This window comes from Hyla sarda, chromosome 2, assembly GCF_029499605.1.
Source record: "Hyla sarda isolate aHylSar1 chromosome 2, aHylSar1.hap1, whole genome shotgun sequence".
Classification (NCBI taxonomy): Eukaryota; Metazoa; Chordata; class Amphibia; order Anura; family Hylidae; genus Hyla; species Hyla sarda.
The window spans coordinates 250,185,744-250,203,387 of NC_079190.1; the positions used below are offsets into that span (position 1 = coordinate 250,185,744).

Sequence of the window (17,644 nt, forward strand, 5' to 3'; positions counted from 1 at the left end):
AGCGGAAAACTCACAGAAGATCCATACCCTTAAGGCTATGTTCACAGGGCAGAATTTCCATGCGGAATTCCTCACGGAGATTCCACAGCAGCAGAGTCCCATTGATTTCTGGCACGGGAATTCAAATTCCGGTATCCACAGAAAGAATTGACATGTTTATTTTTCTGCGGACTCCGCACGGAATGTCTATGAGACGGCGCATTCCCGAGCTCTGCTGTTGGGGCAATGTCCCTGCGGGCATTGCCAGTGTGAACATAGCCTTAGAGTACATTTACACAGCTGTAAGTTTCCTACTGAAGTTTTAAACCTTGGTAAATTTCCCATGGCTGGTTTAATGCAATGGAAAATCTGCAGCAGAAAACTGCCGCAGCTTAGAGGCTTATCTACCTTACAGACATTCAGCCAGCAGAATTTCACTGGATAAATTCCGCTTGCAGTATGCACAGCAGGGATGTGCGCTGTCTCTATAGACGACAATCCAGTCCGGCAGAATTCCACCCAAAGAAAGTACATGTTCATTCTTTGGGCAAACATACTTTCCAGTGATTTCTCAGTCTGAACAGAGCATCAGAATCCCATTGAAAACAAGTGGGTTTCCGCAGTGGAATTCCACCATGGAATACCCATAGCAGGAAACTAGTAGTAGATCCTGCCTGCATGAACATACCCTTAGGCTAAGTTTCCACTTGGTTTTTTTCTGACAGTTTTTGGATATCTGCCACTGCAGTTTTTGAACCAAAGCCAGAAATGTATTCAAAGGAATAGGACATATAAAGGAAGTACTTACACTTCTCCCCCCTTATGGATCCACTTCTGACTTTGGCTCAAAAACTGCAGTGGCAGTATTCCAAAAAAAACAAGTGGAAACTTAGCCTAAGAGTCCATTCACACATCCTTTTTTGTTTATGCAGATTTGCTGAAGCAAATGTTTCTACCCATTGAAGTCAATGGCCAGTAAATCTACATTAAAAAAACAAGGAAGTGTGAACTGACTCTGGGTACATTCACAAATGCAGATTTTGCTGCAGATTTTCCCACCGATTAAAGTCAATAGGTAGGAAAATCAGCAACAAAAAGTCTGCAGCAAAATACACTAGTGTTAATGTATATTTTCTGCAGATAATTTTCTACTGCTTACTCTCTGCTGGTAAATCAATCAAATAGGAAGCAGAAAAAAAGCAATTGAATATAGGCAGCAGAAAATAATACACCACAAAATTTGAACTTAAGTTCATATTAAGTTGTAAAAGTCGTGTAGTTTTAAAGATTCCATACTTGCTCAATTTTAAGAAGTCTTTAGGGAAATTTCATTTTAAAGGAGATATCCAGTGGTGAAAAACGTATCCCCTATCTAGGATAGGGGATACGTTTCAGATAGCGGGGGGCTGACTGCTGGGTCCCCCCGCGATCTCCTGTAGGGGGCCCCGACAGCCCGAGGGAAGGCGGCGTGTTGACCACCGCACAAAGCGTCAGCTGACACGCCCCCTCAATACAACTCTATGGCAGAGCCGGAGCGCTGCCTTTGTCAATCCCCATAGCGATGTATTGAGGGGGCGTGTCGGCCACCTTCGTGCGGTGGTCAACACGCACTATCTGGCCAGTGAGCCAGGGCCGTGTAGAGAGAGATTGCGGGGGACCCCAGTGGTCGGACCCCCGGGATCTGAAACTTATCCCCTATCCTAAGTTTTTCACCACTGGACTACCCCTTTAAGCTTCATTCTCCACCCACTTATGTAAGACACACCCACAACATATGGCATCTGCATCACAAATAGTACAAATGTCATCTTTAGCACACCCTAAACTTTATACATATCATCCACCAAATACAGTTAACACATACAGATTCCAGACTTCCTAAAAAATGTTAAGTGTTCCTGCTATTAGGAAAAACCTTTGACGTGTTTTAGCAACATGTCAAAAATTTTGATGGGGCGTCTGGGGTTTAGACCTCTACTGATAAGGAGAACAAGCTACTCCTCTCCCTGCCTCTGTGACATAGACTTACATTGCAAGTTTGTCTCGATCATGTGACATGGAGCCGGGCGAATGCGCTGAGCGTGAACTTATCCCAGCTTGGTCTCCTGATCGCTGGAGGTCTGAACACTCAGAACTCCTCCGATCGGAGCTTTTGACATGTTTCTAGGACATGTCAAAAGTTTTTCTAAATGAAAGTGTCCATTTGAATTCAGACCACAGGCCAGGTCATCTAAACACATTTAGACCCCAGACAAAGCCCCATGTTTACAAACCCCAGACCAGATGCCTCTATGTGTTCCTTCTTCTAAGAAAGGGCAAACTACTTAATAACTGGCAAGTTATAGTTTAGGTTAAAAACTATGAAATGATTTGCCCAAGTTTGGTGTAGACAGTTTATGTTACAGAACAGGAGACACCTCTTGATGTTTGGCCAAGGATATCGCATCAATAAATAGTTCCAAGCGTCATAGTGAGCACGGTGCTGAATGATGCAGGCATACTTTCTAATGTCACCAGAGAGGAAGATCTGATATCACTAAATCATTTATCCATCAGATTGTTAGTAAGAATGAAACATTCTATACAGCTGTTGAGTAGAATAAATATTCACCTATTCAGAAGTAAAGAAAATGTTAAAGGGGTATTCCAGGAAAAAACTTTTTTATATATATATCAACTGGCTCCAGAAAGTTAAACAGATTTGTAAATTACTTCTGTTAAAAAATCTTAATCCTTTCAGTACTTATGAGCTTCTGAAGTTAAGGTTGTTCTTTCCTGTCAAAGTGCTCCCTGATGACACCTGTCCCGGGAAACGCCCAGTTTAGAAGAGGTTTGCTATGGAGATTTGCTTCTAAACTGGGCGGTTCCCAAGACACGTGTCATCAGAGAGCACTTAGACAGAAAAGAACAACCTTAACTTCAGAAGCTCATAAGTACTGATAGGATTAAGATTTTTTTAATAGAAGTAATTTACAAATCTGTTTAACTTTCTGGAGCCAGTTGATATATATAAAAAAGTTTTTCCCTGCAATACCCCTTTAAGTGGAAATGTACAGTGGTTGAAAGTTTGTCAATTCTTCAGAAGTTTCAAAAGAAGATAAAGAGAACAATATCAAACAAAGGAGTCAAAATATTAGCCTTAGTAACGTGTTTATTGAAGAAATATTACAAACCTGTGATTGGCAAATGTTTGTGAACCTTTTTAGTATCTGGTTTGATCCCCTTGTGCAGCAAATACTGCACCTACATTTTTCTGGTTGATAAATGCTGTGCATCAGCTTGAAGGACTTTCACCCATTCCTTCATACAAAACTGCTTCACATGTTACGCAGGTTGGTCTCCTCCCATGAACTGCACATTTTAGGCCCTTTCACAAGATTTTTATTGGATTAAGGTCAGATTTTCTAGCTATGATCTTACTTTTTCAAATCTGAACTCGGGCAGGTGCGGGGCAGGGCCATGCTTTCCTTCTTCGCTTTCCCACTGCAGTACTGTAACTGAGCCCTGCACATCCAGGATCGTAATCTGCCCCAATCATTGGTTCTCAGCCAATCAGTGGCCCCAGCAGTGGCCCGCCTCAGCCGCTGATTGGTTGAACAGCAGTGACTCACTTAGGCTCCCTTACAGAGGCATGACAGGGGAGTAAGGAAAGCAAGTATAGTTTCCCCCACTTGTCTGAGCACAAATTTAAAAAAAAACTAGCATCATAGCTGAAAGGTTTTAACTGATGCCTGACCCACATTCTCTTGGGATTTAACTCATGGATAAATGTCCTGACATTTTGCTTTACAAGTTTGCTAGTAGCAAAGCTGATGGCAAGCCTACCTGGCCCAGATGCAGCAAAGCAGGCCCAAACCATGACACTTCCATCACTGCATTTTACAAATGGTATGAGGTTTTTATTCTGGAATGTAGTGTTTTCCTTTCTCCAAATATAACATTTCTCATATAAGCCATAAAGCTCTATTTTGGTCTCTTCTGTCCACAAAACATTGTTCCAATAGCCCTCTGGCTTGTCCAGATGATCTTTAGCAAACTGCAGATGGGCAGCAATGTTCTCTTTGTAGAGTAGCAGTTTTCATCTTTCAATCCTGACATAAAAATAATAGATTTTCAATGTCCTTCTAATGGTGGACTCATGATCATTAACATTAGCTAATATGAGCAATGTCTTTAGTTTCTAAGAGAAACATAGAATGTGTTGGCACATAAGAACCATTCGGCGCATATATTCTGAATATCGTGAGTTCCTTTGTGACATTGTGAATATTATACACCTTAATAATGTGGTCTTTGTAGGTTGATCACTCCTGGTAAGGGTAATAATAGTCTTGAATTTCCAACATTTGCTCAAAATCTGTCTCACTGTAGGTTGGTACAAACTCTTTAGAGATGTATTTGAAACCTTTTCCAGCCAGATAAGCTTCAACATGTCTTCTTCTAAATGTCCTCAAAAATGTCATTTGTTCATGCCATGATACACTTCCACAAATGAGTTGTGAAGATTCAACTTTGATAGATCCCTGTTCTTTAACTAAAACACATCTTTCCATTGACCAAATACACCTGACTCTAATTTTACCTTCAAATGATCTGCTAATCTTAAAGGTTCACATTCTTTTGTCACTCACAGATATGTGATATATGATAATTACATATAAATAACCAAGTCTAATATTGTTGACTCCTTTGATGTGGTTCTCCTCATCTACACATAGGACTAAAAATGTAAAAATATTTACGTTTACTGAATCTACTTTTAAAACAGTAGTCAACACATCAATTTAATTGCTACAAATCTATAAATGCAAGATCAGGATGTCAGCAAACACTTACCATAAGTGACTCATTTCTTATTAGTGCATTACTGTCTTGGAATAATCCCATATATTATGCCAAGAGGTAGATGATGCAAACCGATATATGTATATCTCTTTCTTTATTCATTGGCTAAGCCATTAGATCTATTCTGTTAGCATAGTTTTCTTGTCCATCTAAAAATATGCAGGGAAGGAGGAGAGGATAAAGATAATCTAGCCCAATTTCTACCCATACATACACACATATATTTCTGCAGGGATGCCACCTGAAAAGGGTTATCCCTGCGACTTGTTGACTGGCCCCATTCACATTACATTTTTGGTCACGTGCCTGAAAGCCCAACATGTTGCCGGCAGGGTCCATTGACAGCCAAAAATGGAAAATGGCCTTTCTTTAGGATTGGCCATCAATAGCTGCTCGGTGTCAAAGTGGAAGCCAACTGCATACAGCCATCTTTAAAGTGTATGGCCATGGCAGCCCTGCAGAACAGCTGAGAGGGGGCGATGGCATGTGTTAGTACCTTACCTAACAGCTATTAATAGCCTATCCTGAGGAAAGGCCATCAACTAATTTTGTCTGGAAAACCCCTTTAATGGGCAAAACTGTAATCTAATAGTATCTCAATAAAGCCCCATAAGAAAAAAATTTAAGAAATGAGGGTAACTCCTTTTGGTTCTTCTTTATTGTGTAAAAAAACCTGGAAAACGAACTTCAGCACAATTACACTCACTATAGACAGAGCCTCTAGGTCTAGGCTAGGTAGCTCAGTGCTTAATTCATCACGTCAGTCAGGTGACAGCTGTGTTCCACAATTGCTGCGCTTCAACAGACCCGTTGAAGTGCAGCAATTGCAGAAAACAGCTGTCACCTGACTGACATGATGGATCTAAGGCAAAACCAATCTAAGGCACAACCCCCAAAAAATTATTTGTGGCGAAATTGAAAAAACACGCAATTTTGTAGATTTTGTGGGGCTTCCGTTTCTACGCAGAGCACTTTTTGGTATATAGGTTTTATTTTGCTTAACTTAAAAAAAAAATAGATAAAAAATTATTACTTTTTGTATGAAAATTTGTATATTTAAAATTGGCCTCTTCTGACCCCTATAACTTTTTTATTCTTCTGTATATGTGAGAGCTCATTTTTTCTGTCTGTATTTTTTTTTGGTACCATTTTTGTTTTAATGAGACTTCTTGATCACTTTTTATACATTTTATGGTATATGAAGTGACCAAAAATACACAATTCTATGACAATTCTTGATATTTTTTTTTTACATATATGCCATGCGGTTTAATTAACGTTATATTTTTTTTATTTCAGACACTTTCGCACACGGTGATACCAAATATGTTTATGTTTGTTTACAGATTTATTTTTTTAATGGGATAAGGGGGTGATTCAAACTTTTATTGAGGAAAGGGTTCACATTTATAAACTTTTTGTTAAACTTTTTTTTTCTATTACTATTTTTTGTCCTCACAGAGGACTATTACTTGCAATCTTCAGATTGCATACACTGAACAATGCTGCTCCATGGAACAGCATCGATCAGTGTCATTGGCGCTTCATTCTGCCATGGCTTACTGGAGCAGCTCCTGAGCACGCCTCATAGAAGGGGAAGGGGCGCAGGGCGTACATGTACGCCCTGCATCCTTAAGGCGTTAAAGACAGGTCTTTAAATTTTGTTGAGTGGGACAGCGGAATCCTATTAAAGTCAATGGGCAGTAAATTTTGGCTGAATTTGGCAGAATTCTGCCTCTGAAATTCGATGTGTAACCATAGCCTTTCTGTCTCCAACTAGTTCCCATATCAACTCAGCAAGGCTCGAGAGACAAAAAAATAAAATAAAAAAAATAAAAGTAGCTGATCGCGGGGGGTCCGGACCAGCGCTCCATTCATTTCTATGGGAGCGCTGAAAAGACCCGAGTACAGCTCTCAGGAATCATCGGCGCTCTTATAGAAATTAATGGAGTGTGTGCCATTTACTGGTAGACGACACATGCTCCTCACTGAGAGAGCCATGGTCCCGTCTTGGAGATCAGCTACTTATCCCCTATCCTGTGGATAAGGGATAAGTTTACTTTTGCTAGAGTTCTCCTTTGAACATATTTGTATATAAATATATAGAGAGATTTTTTTCTTTTATCTAGATCAATTTATAGCGCATGGTAACAACTTAAAGGCAGAGAAGTTCAAAAGCTGGTGTGGCAGAAAATATGAAGAACTCACAATTAGTTGAGTTACTGTGTGCCTTAAATTGTTCTATTGTTTAAAGTTATAAATTGTGTGATGAGATGTGTGTAGTGAGTTTTGGAGGCAGAGGCATCACAGTTACGCCGGTGCATTGCCATAGAATGAGATTTGCCATAGAATGAGATGGTACGCCTCCACCGGCACACGGCTTCGCCTCCAAAACTCACTGCACACATAGGGCTGCAGCTGGAAAGCCTTGTGTGTATGGTGAGCAAGGGATACACAGCGTATTTCCCACTGCTGCTGCAGATTTTGCGAAGCGTGAAATACACTGCGTATACGCCAGGTGGGAACGTACCCTAAATATACATGGATAAATGCCTCTGTCGCAGAGCACTGTGGTATCCTGTAGTAGAATGTTTAATACTGATTTCCTTCTTGCAGTCTGCTATGTTTTAGTAGCTGGTGCACATGTGCAGAATGGTTTCGCTGTGTGACTGTGTTTAATATGCACATTAAAGGTTCACTGGTACAAAGAGAAGAGTCTAAGGATTAATACGATAATATACTGTACTCAGAGACGTAACTTGTAGCTCCTCTGTGCCAATGCAAAATCTTCAACAGGGCCCCGTGTGCCAATTATAATACTAGTATCTTATGGGCCAGATGTGCTTTGGGGCCCCCTTAGGCACCAGGGCCCCGATGCAACTGCTACCTCTGCACCTGCTATAGCTACGCCCCTGATTGTAATTACATTATAATTAAAACATGAAAAGGGAGATGTATCGCCACTGTTGGGTCTGACACTGTGCAAAATGTTTCATTACTTCATAACATATAAGCCCTAAAGTGCACATAACATTTTCATTAGGCTCCATGTATTCAAGAGACTGCTATGTGCACATAGTGTACCTCTGTATACCCCTCATGCATATGGAAACATAATAAGGGAGATTTATCAAAACCTGTGCATGCTATGGCTACATTGTCTACAGTTACAAGGTCCCTTCTTGTGTAACGTATTCTGTATAAATAGTGCAGCTCATGATAAATGTATGTAATACTGAAGTCAATAAGAAAATAGCACTAGGTCTGAGCTGATATGTTCCACTGCTGTATGACAAGTTTCCGTCAGCTGCAGCAGAATTCAGAACCCTATTACTCTGTGTGTGTTTATAGAATACAAACAGCCTTGACACTAAGTGTCATCATTTATATTTAACCCCTTAAGGACACAGCTCATTTTCACCTTAATAACGCAGCCCTTTTTCACCTTAAGGACGCAGCCCTTTTTTGCAAATCTGACCACTGTCACTTTAAGCATTAATAACTCTAGGATGCTTTTACTTTTTCATTCTGATTCCAAGAATGTTTTTTTTTTGTGACATATTCTACTTTAAGTTAGTGGTAAATTTTCGTCGATACTTGCATCATTTCTTGGTGAAAAATTCCAAAATGTTATGAAAATTTTGCATTTTTTTAAACTTTGAAACTCTCTGCTTGTAAGAAAAATGGGCATCCCAAATATATTGTTTATGTGAATCAATATATAATTTGTCTACTTTATGTTTGCATCATAAAGTTGACATGTTTTTACTTTTGGAAGACATCAGAGGGCTTCAAAGTTCAGCAATTTTCCACAAAATTTTCAAAATCTGAATTTTTCAGGAACCGGTTCAGTTTTGAAGTGGGTTTGAGGGGCCTTCATATTAGAAATACCCCATAAATGACCCCATTATAAAAACTGCACCCCTCAAAGTATTCACAATGACATTCAGTAAGTGTGTTAACCCTTTAGGTGTTTCACAGGAATAGCAGCAAAGTGAAGCAGAAAATTCTAAATCTTCATTTTTTACACTCGCATGTTCTTGTAGACCCCATATGTGTATGTCAAGTACTCTGCTGGCGCACTACAATGCTCAGTAGAGGAGCGCCATTGAGCTTTTGGAGAGAGAATTTACAGCGTTTACAAAGCCCCCATGGTGCCAGAACAGTTGACTCCCCCACATGTGACCCCATTTTGGAAACTACAAGTAATGTAATAAGGGTTACAGTGAGCATTTACACCCCACTGGCGTTTGACGGATCTTTGGAACAGTGGGCTGTGCAAATGAAAAATTTCATTTTTCATGGACCACTGTTCCAAAAATCGGTCAGACACCTGTGGGGCGTAAATGCTCACTGTACCCCTTATTACATTACATGAGGGGTGAAATTTCCAAAAGGGGTCACATGTGGGGGGGGGTCCATTGTTCTGGTACTATGGGGGTTTGTAAACACACGTGTCCTTTAATTCCAGACAAATTTTCTCTCCAAAATCCCAATAGTGCTCCTCTTCTGAGCATTGCAGTTCGCCCGCAGAGCACTTTACATCCACATATGGGGTATGTTCTTGCTCAGAAGAATGGGGTTACAAATTGTGGGGGGATTTTTTCCTATCTTCCCTTGTGAAAATAAAAAATTAGGGTAACACCAGCATTTTAGTTAAAAAAAAATGTTTTTTTTTCATTTTCCAACTTTAATGAAAATTCGTCAAACACCAGTGGGTTGTTAAGGCTCACTATATCCCTTGTTACATTCTTTGAGGGGTGTAGTTTCCAAAATGGTGTCACATGTGGGTATTTATTTTTTTGCGTTTATGTCAGAACCGCTGTAAAATCAGTCACCCCTGTGCAAATCACCAATTTAGGCCTCAAATGTACATAGTGCGCTCTCACTCCTGAGCTTGTTGTGCGTCCGCAGAGCATCTTACGCACACATATGGGGTATTTCCATACTCAGGAGAAATTGCATTACAAATTTTTGGGGTCTTTTTTTCCTTTTGTGAAAATAAAAAGTATGGGGCAACACCAGCATGTTAGTGTAAATGTTTTTATTTTTTTTACACTAACAGGCTGGTGTAGACCCCAACTTTTCCTTTTCATAATGGGTAAAAGGAGAAAAAGCCCCCCAAAATTTGTAACGCAATTGCTCCCGAAAATGGAAATACCCCACATGTGGCCCTAAACTGTTTCCTTGAAATACAACAGGGCAGTGAAAGAGCGCCATGTGCATTTGAGGACTAAATTAGGGAGTGGACATAGGGGTATTCTATGACAGTGATTCCCAAACAGGGTGCCTCCAACCGTTGCTAAACTCCCAGCATGCCTGGACATTCTTTGGCTGTCCGGAAATGCTGGGAGTTGTTGTTTTGCAACAGCTGAAGGCTCCTTTTTGGAAACACTGCCGTACGATACATTTTCTTTTTTTTTGGGGGGGGGGGGGGGCAGTGTAAGAGGTGTATATGTAGTGTTTTACCCTTTATTATGTGTTAGTGTAGTGTTTTCAGGGTACATTCACACAGGTGGGGGTTTATGGTGAGTTTCCCGCTAGGAGTTTGAGCTGTGGCAGAAAATTTGCCGCAGCTCAAACTTGAAGCAGGAAGCTCACTGTAAACCCACCCGTGTGAATGTACCCTCCATTCACATGGGGGGGAGGCAAACCTCCAGCTGTTGCAAAACTACAACTCCCAGCATGCACTGACAGACCGTGCATGCTGGGATTTGTACTTTTGCAACAGCTGGAGGCACACTGGTTGGAAAACCTTCAGTTAGGTTCTGTTACCTAGTTCAGTATTTTCCAACCAGTGTGCCTCCAGCTGCTGCAAAACTAAAACTCCCAGCATGTACTGATCACCGAAGGGCATGCTGGGAGATGTAGTTATACAACAGCTGGAGGTACACAACAACAACTCCCAGGATGGCGAGATAGCCTTTTGCTGTTCGTGCATGCTGGGAGTTGTAGTTTTGCAAGATTTAGAGGGTCACGGTTTAGAAACCACCACACAATGATCTCCAAACTGTGACCGTCCAGATGTTGCAAAACTACAAATCCCAACAAGCCCAGGCAGCAAACTGCTGTGTGGGCATGCTGGGAGTTGTAGTTTTGCAAGATCTAGAGGGCCACACTTTAGAGACCACTGCACAGTGATCTCCAAACTGTAGCCCTCCAGCTGTTGTAAAACTACAAATCCCATCATGCCCACACAGCAAACAGCTGTCTGGGCATGCTCGGAGTTGTAGTTTTGCAACATCTGGAGGGCTACAGTTTAGAGAGCACTGTATAGTGGTCTCCAAACTGTAGCCCTCCAGATGTTACTAGGCAACTCACCGGCTTCCTTAATCTGCAGGATCGCCGCACATCACCCTAGGGATAGGATCACCGCCCGCCGCCGCCTATCGCCGCCAGTAAGGGACCTCCACCGCTGCCGCCGGTCATCGTGGGTGGGCAGAACGGGGGAACTAAACTTTAACCCCCCCTGCCCCCGATCGGCTATTGGTCGGTGGCTTCTGACCAACCAATAGCAGGGATTGGAGGGGTGGCACCCCTGCCACCTCACTCCTATCCCTTCAGGGAGATAGGGGGTGTCTTGGATATCCTTGATCCCCTTATTTTCCGGGTCACAGACTCGTATGACCCGGAATCACCGCAGATCGACGGTCTGAATTGACCGGTGATTTTGCGTCTCAGGGCGTCTCAGGGCCCCCCTCGGCGATGTGCCTGGATGATTTCAGCAGGCATCCTGGTCCCCAACCGGCTAGCGGCAGGGTCCAGAATTCCCATGGGTGTACATGTACGCCCTACGTCCTTAAGGACTCAGGATGCAGGACATATGCATACGCCTTGCGTACTGAAGAGGTTAAATAGGATACTGCAATTGCAATGTTTTATAGCTACAAACACTTTGCCAGAAACATAAGATTGATATTAGCTGATTTTTATATCATTACATAATTTGGATAAAATTAAAAATTATCCTCACATATCTATTGCTGCTTATCTTCAGGAAAAGAAATAGATGTACCAGGTAAACATACATCCTATCACACATCATGCATGCAGTTCATATACATTGTTACTGGACCTGCCAAAATCATTGTGATCTACTATTTATCCTCAGCTTTATTCACCATAAATATAACACTCGGAGGCTGTGTTCACATATTCAGGCTTTTAATTGCAATTTTTTTTATACAAAGCCAGAAGTGGATTTGAAAATGAGAGAAATCTCAGTCTTACCTTTATGCGTGTCCTCCATTTATGATCTGTTCATGGCACTATATTTAATAATTTCTATTAAAAACAATATTTTCCATGCAATATAGCCTTCCATAGATTGTTTAAACTAGAGAGCAGTGTGTGCTGGGAACATATTTTCCATATTAGGTAAGTGGTGACAGGGTGCCCCTGGGGTATATGGACTGTGTTGGGTGTTAGCAATGCTCAGTTTGCAACATTAGTAAATGGAAATAGATTAACCTCTTGCAGTCACACCCATTACACCTCAGCTTTACTTTCTTAACAGGCTCTGGTAAAATGAAAGCTGAGCAGTGATTGGTTGTTATGGGTACAGATTATGTTTATTCCCCCCACTGTGTTGTGTTCCTCAAACCATTCCTAAATCATGTATGAAGTGTGGCAGGGGCAGTGCCCTGCTGAAAGGTGGCAGCCTATATGTGTAGAGGAAAGATCATCACAGACAGAGATTCTCTAATGTAAGAGCAGTGAGACTATGGAATTCTCTACCACATCATGTTGTCTGACTCAATAAAAATGTTCAAGGGGGGCCTGGATGCTTTTCTAGAAAACTATATTACAGGTTATGTATGCTAGATTTATGGGGATAGAACATTGATCCAGGGATCATATTGGACTCCATATTGGTGTTGGGAAGGAATTTTTCCCCTGGGATGAGGCAATTGGAATCAGCCTCATAGGGTTTTTTTTTGCCTTCCTTTGGATCAACACAGTAGGGATTTAGGTTGAACTTGATGGACTCTTGTCTTTTTTCTTTCTTATAAACTATGTAGCTATGTAATGAGTGTTGGGCGCCCATAACATTGCAGATTTACACATGCTGTCCTTGCTTGCAACACTTTTGGAAGGTACTAGTCACTTCTTACAAAAAAAAAAAAAGAAAAAAACACCCCACAAGAGTTTGGGAGTGCTGTGACCCATCCTTATACCCATTCTTCAACAAGTGTCTGTTGCTAAATATATCGCTGCCTTGCTTTTAGTGGGATTAGTCATGTTCTTCTCTTGTCATGGCTTATCAGTATATAGTGTGTTAACCCTTGAAAAAAATAAAACAATACTACACTTTCTGCAAAGGAAATGTATAGAGTGCTGTAGCTTCCCCTAGAAACAACAGCAGATGATTGATAAATTCTTGTCCGAGGGGACAGCTGTGGATTTAATCTAAAAAGATTGTCTCCATGACACAATATTGATTGGTAAACGTCTAACAGCTAGTAGCTCTGTCAATTCTGGGAGATGAATGAGGCAATAGCAGTTTCTGTAATGCAAATGCATTTTAACAAAGAGAACTAAAATATTGCTGATTGGAAACCCCAGTAATGCCCGATAGATTTCTATTGTTTACAGTAAAGCATTTCAGGGCAGCTGACTCGCTCTCCTTGACCTCTTGGCTTTTAGGAATGTTGTATGCTGAGAACAGATACAATGAGGCCTATATTATAAAGTGTTCATACCCATTCACTTCTAAGATTTTTTCACCTATTTAGCATACTTGGTAACATTTAAATAAAGATTAATTCAGCAGGTGGCTCGGTTTTGGCGGGGCCCGCTGACGGAATTTCCACCCGGAATACTGTACTGTAGCTTGGGGGGGGGGGGGGGGGGGGGGTAAGGAGGTTTCATAAAGTGCTACATTCTTGGATACAACTTGACAATTCTTTTAGGAGTCCAGGATCTCGTCCCACTTTTGCAAAAATTGGCGTATGTGATTTAAAGACTCATCCTAAGCAGATTTGGTTGACATATAATATTGTACATCCCACACTTTAATGTTAAATATTGTGCTAAATTATCCTTTTATCTGTAGTTAAAGGGGTACTCCGGTGAAAACCTTTTTTTCTTTTAAATCAACTGGTGGCAGAAAGTTAAACATATTTGTAAATTACTTCTATTAAAAAATCTTAATCCTTCCTGTACTTATTAGCTGCTGAATACTACAGATTACATTTTTTCTTTTTGGAATGCTCTCTGATGACATCACGAGCACAGTTCTCTCTGCTGACATTATTATAATAATAATAACGCTTTATTTATTGTTGTGCTTAGTGGGATTTGAACCCAAGTCCCCAGCACTGCAAGGCAGCAGTGCTAACCACTGAGCCACCATGCTGCCCTTAGCATACATCTGCTACTCTAAATGGTTGCTAAAATGGACAGAGATGTCAGCAGTGTTCCAAAAAGAAAGGAATTTCCTATGTAGCATTCAACAGCTAATAAGTACTGGAAGGATTAAGATTTTTTAATAGAAGTAATTTACAAATATGTTTAACTTTCTGCCACCAGTTGATTTAAAAGAAAAAAGGTTTTCACCGGAGTACCCCTTTAACCCCTTAAGGACTCAGCCCATTTTGGCCTTAAGGACTCAGACAATTTAATTTTAACGTTTTCATTTTTTCCTCCTCACCTTCTAAAAATCATAACTCTTTTATGTTTTCATCCACAGACTAGTATGAGGGCTTGTTTTTTGCGCGACCAGTTGTCCTTTGTAATGACATAACTCATATCATACAATGTATGGCGCAACCAAAAAACACTATTTTTGTGGGGAAATTAAAAAGAAAAACGCAATTTTGCTAATTTTGGAAGGTTTCGTTTTCACGCCATACAATTTATGGTAAAAATTACATGTGTTCTTTATTCTGAGGGTCAATACGATTAAAATGATACCCATTATTACATACTTTTATATTATTGTTGTGCTTAAAAAAATCACAAACTTTTTAACCAAATTAGTACGTTTATAATCCCTTTATTTTGATGACCTCTAACTTTTTTATTTTTCCGTATAAGTGGCGGTATGGGGGCTAATTTTTTGCGCAATGATCTGTACTTTTTTTTGATACCCCATTTGCATATAAAAAACTTTTAATACATTTTTTATAATTTTTTTTTAATAAAATGTATTAAAAAAGTAGCAATTTTGGACTTTTTTTTTTTTTTTTTCGTTCACGCCGTTCACCGTATGTGACCATTAACATTTTATTTTAATAGTTCGGACATTTACGCATGCGGCGATACCAAATATGTCTATAAAATTAATTTTTTACTCTTTTTGGGGGTAAAATAGGAAAAAACGGATGTTTTACTTTTTTATTGGGGGAGGGGATTTTTCACTTTTTTTTACTTTAACTTTTACATTTTTTTACATTTTTTTTACACTTGAATAGTCCCCATACGGGACTATTCATAGCAATACCATGATTGCTAATACTGATCTGTTCTATGTATAGGACATAGAACAGATCAGTGTTATCGGCGATCTTCTGCTCTGGTCTGCTCGATCTCAGACCAGAGCAGGAGACGTGGGGAGCCGGAAGGAGGAAGGTGAGGGGACCTCCGTGCGGCGTTCTGAATGATCGGACCCCCGCAGCAGCGCTGCGGGCGATCTGATCATTCATTCAAATCGCGCACTGCTGCTGATGCCGGGATCTGTATTGATCCCGGCACCTGAGGGGTTAATGGCGGACGCCTGCGAGATCGCGGGCGTCGGCCATTGCCGGCGGGTCCCTGGCTGCGATCAGCAGCCAGGATCAGCCGCGCATGACACGGGCATCGCTCCGATGCCCGCGGTTATGCACAGGACGTAAATGTACGTCCTGGTGCGTTAAGTACCACCGCACCAGGACGTACATTTACGTCCTGCGTCCTTAAGGGGTTAAAGGGGTACTCCACTGGAAAACATTTTTTTTTTTTTAAATCAACTGGTGCCAGAAAGTTAAACAGATTTGTAAATTACTTATTATGTAAAAATCTTAATCCTTCCAGTACTAATCAGCTGCTATATGCTCCACAGGATGTTCTTTTCTTTTTGAATTTCGTATCTGTCTGACCACAGTGCTCTCTGCTGACACCTCTATCCTCTATCCTGCTCTGGACAGTTCCTAAAATGGACAGAGGTGTCAGCAGAGAGCACCGTGATCAGACAGAAAGGAAATTCAAAAATAAAAGAACTTCCTGTGGAGCATATAGCAGCTGAAAAGTACTGGAAGGATTAAGATTTCCAGGGGAGTACCCCTTTAACCTTTAACTACTATTTAATAAATTTTTTCTAGAGTACAATAAATGGAGGATAAAAGGAAAAAGAGGAGTCCAAAAGTATGTGTAACACAAACGCTTCCACCAGCTCCTGTAAGAAGAGCTTCTGCTCCTCCAAGTAAGAGTGCCACCTTCAGCCTGGGCCTCCCACATCCACCCTCACCAAAGCAAAAGAATAAGATCAAAAGGTAAGTAGTATATCCACAGTTTATTGGATGTGTACACTGTTACCAGTAGTTTTATTCTTTAAACAGAACAGATGGGCAGAGAGACATATCAAATGCATGCCCAAACAGTTGTATATTTCTGCTGTTTAAATAATAAATATAAAGCGCAGTGTTATTTATTTATTTTTTCATACAGTTGAAGTAGCTTGCTTTAAAAAAAGAAAAAGATCTACTACAATTTAAAGCGCAATACATGTAGATAAAAAATACATATATTTTATTGTTAGGCATTTATTTAGTAGGTGATATAAGAAAGGTTGCATTCACACCAAGGCTTGTGCATACGGTTGGCATACAGTTTAGGGTTATTAATACAGTATGAAATAAAACCATATGAAACCTAGCATGAAACAGTTTGGAAACAGTAGACAAAACCAAGATAGGACACTGTTTTGTGTTTAGCAAAAAAAAACTGGACTGAACCACAACCATGCCAAATTGTAGAAAAGATTCCCTTGTTTGTATGGTTTCTCATTGCCAGTCTATGTACGGTATATGGCGAAAAATACAGTTCTATATGGTTTTATAATATAAAACCATATACGGTTGCCATATACATAAATCATGGTGTAAATGCACCCTAAAATGGATTTTCTATATTTTAGGTGTATTAAGGATCGTGGTCGGCCCGCTGCTCCCTGTGAAGTGGTGACTCCGGGGCCTAGTCTTCAGCACTCCTTCCTAACTGATGTATCCCATGTATGTGAAATGGAAGGGGGTCTCTTGAGTCTTCTCAATGACTTTCACTCTGGAAAACTTCAAGCATTTGGTAAAAAGTAGAAAAGTGGGGAAAATAGTGGGGTTTGTTATAAAAATTTGTAAAATACTGGTTCTAATACTGGTTAAAAACTTCAGCATCTACTCACATTTGGTAATAAATCACCACAGTACAGTATATTATTATAGAGTTTCAATAATAATTATAATAATATTTTCTTTAAATATACCGTATTTTTCGTCCTACAGGACGCACCGGCGTATAAGACGCACCCAATTTATAGGTGCAAAATCTAAAAAAATAAAGATTTTGAACCCAATAGTGGTCTTCAACCTGCGGACCTCCAGATATTGCAAAACTACAACTCCCAGCATGCCCGGACAGCCGTTGGCTGTCCGGGCATGCTGGGAGTTGTAGTTTTGCAACATCTGGAGGTCCGCAGATTGAAGACCACTGCATAGGAGGTAATACTCACGTGTCCCCGCCACTCCGGACCCGTCACCGCTGCCCTAGATGTCGCTCCATCACTGTCGCCGCGTCCCCGTCGATCTGGAACGTCTCTGCTGTCGGCCGGGTATCCTCGCTCTCCGTT

General features: G+C 40.6%; 1 protein-coding gene and 1 long non-coding RNA gene across 5 annotated transcripts in view; one reads left to right on the top strand and one right to left on the bottom strand.

Moving 5' to 3' along the window:
- The window catches only part of CCDC28B (coiled-coil domain containing 28B), a 37,922-nt gene that overhangs the window by 2,495 nt on the left and 17,783 nt on the right, over positions 1–17,644 (top strand). The window contains exons 2-3 of the mRNA XM_056556947.1: positions 16,125–16,295; positions 16,940–17,103. Of these exons, the coding sequence (XP_056412922.1) occupies positions 16,135–16,295; positions 16,940–17,103 (325 nt within the window). The 5' untranslated portion in view covers positions 16,125–16,134. The remainder of the gene's footprint in view (positions 1–16,124; positions 16,296–16,939; positions 17,104–17,644) is intronic.
- The window catches only part of LOC130355990 (uncharacterized), a 29,428-nt gene continuing 28,736 nt past the window's right edge, over positions 16,953–17,644 (bottom strand). For all 4 annotated transcript variants that reach the window (XR_008888723.1, XR_008888725.1, XR_008888722.1 and 1 more), the window contains exon 3: positions 16,953–17,090. This is a non-coding gene — a long non-coding RNA (uncharacterized LOC130355990). The remainder of the gene's footprint in view (positions 17,091–17,644) is intronic.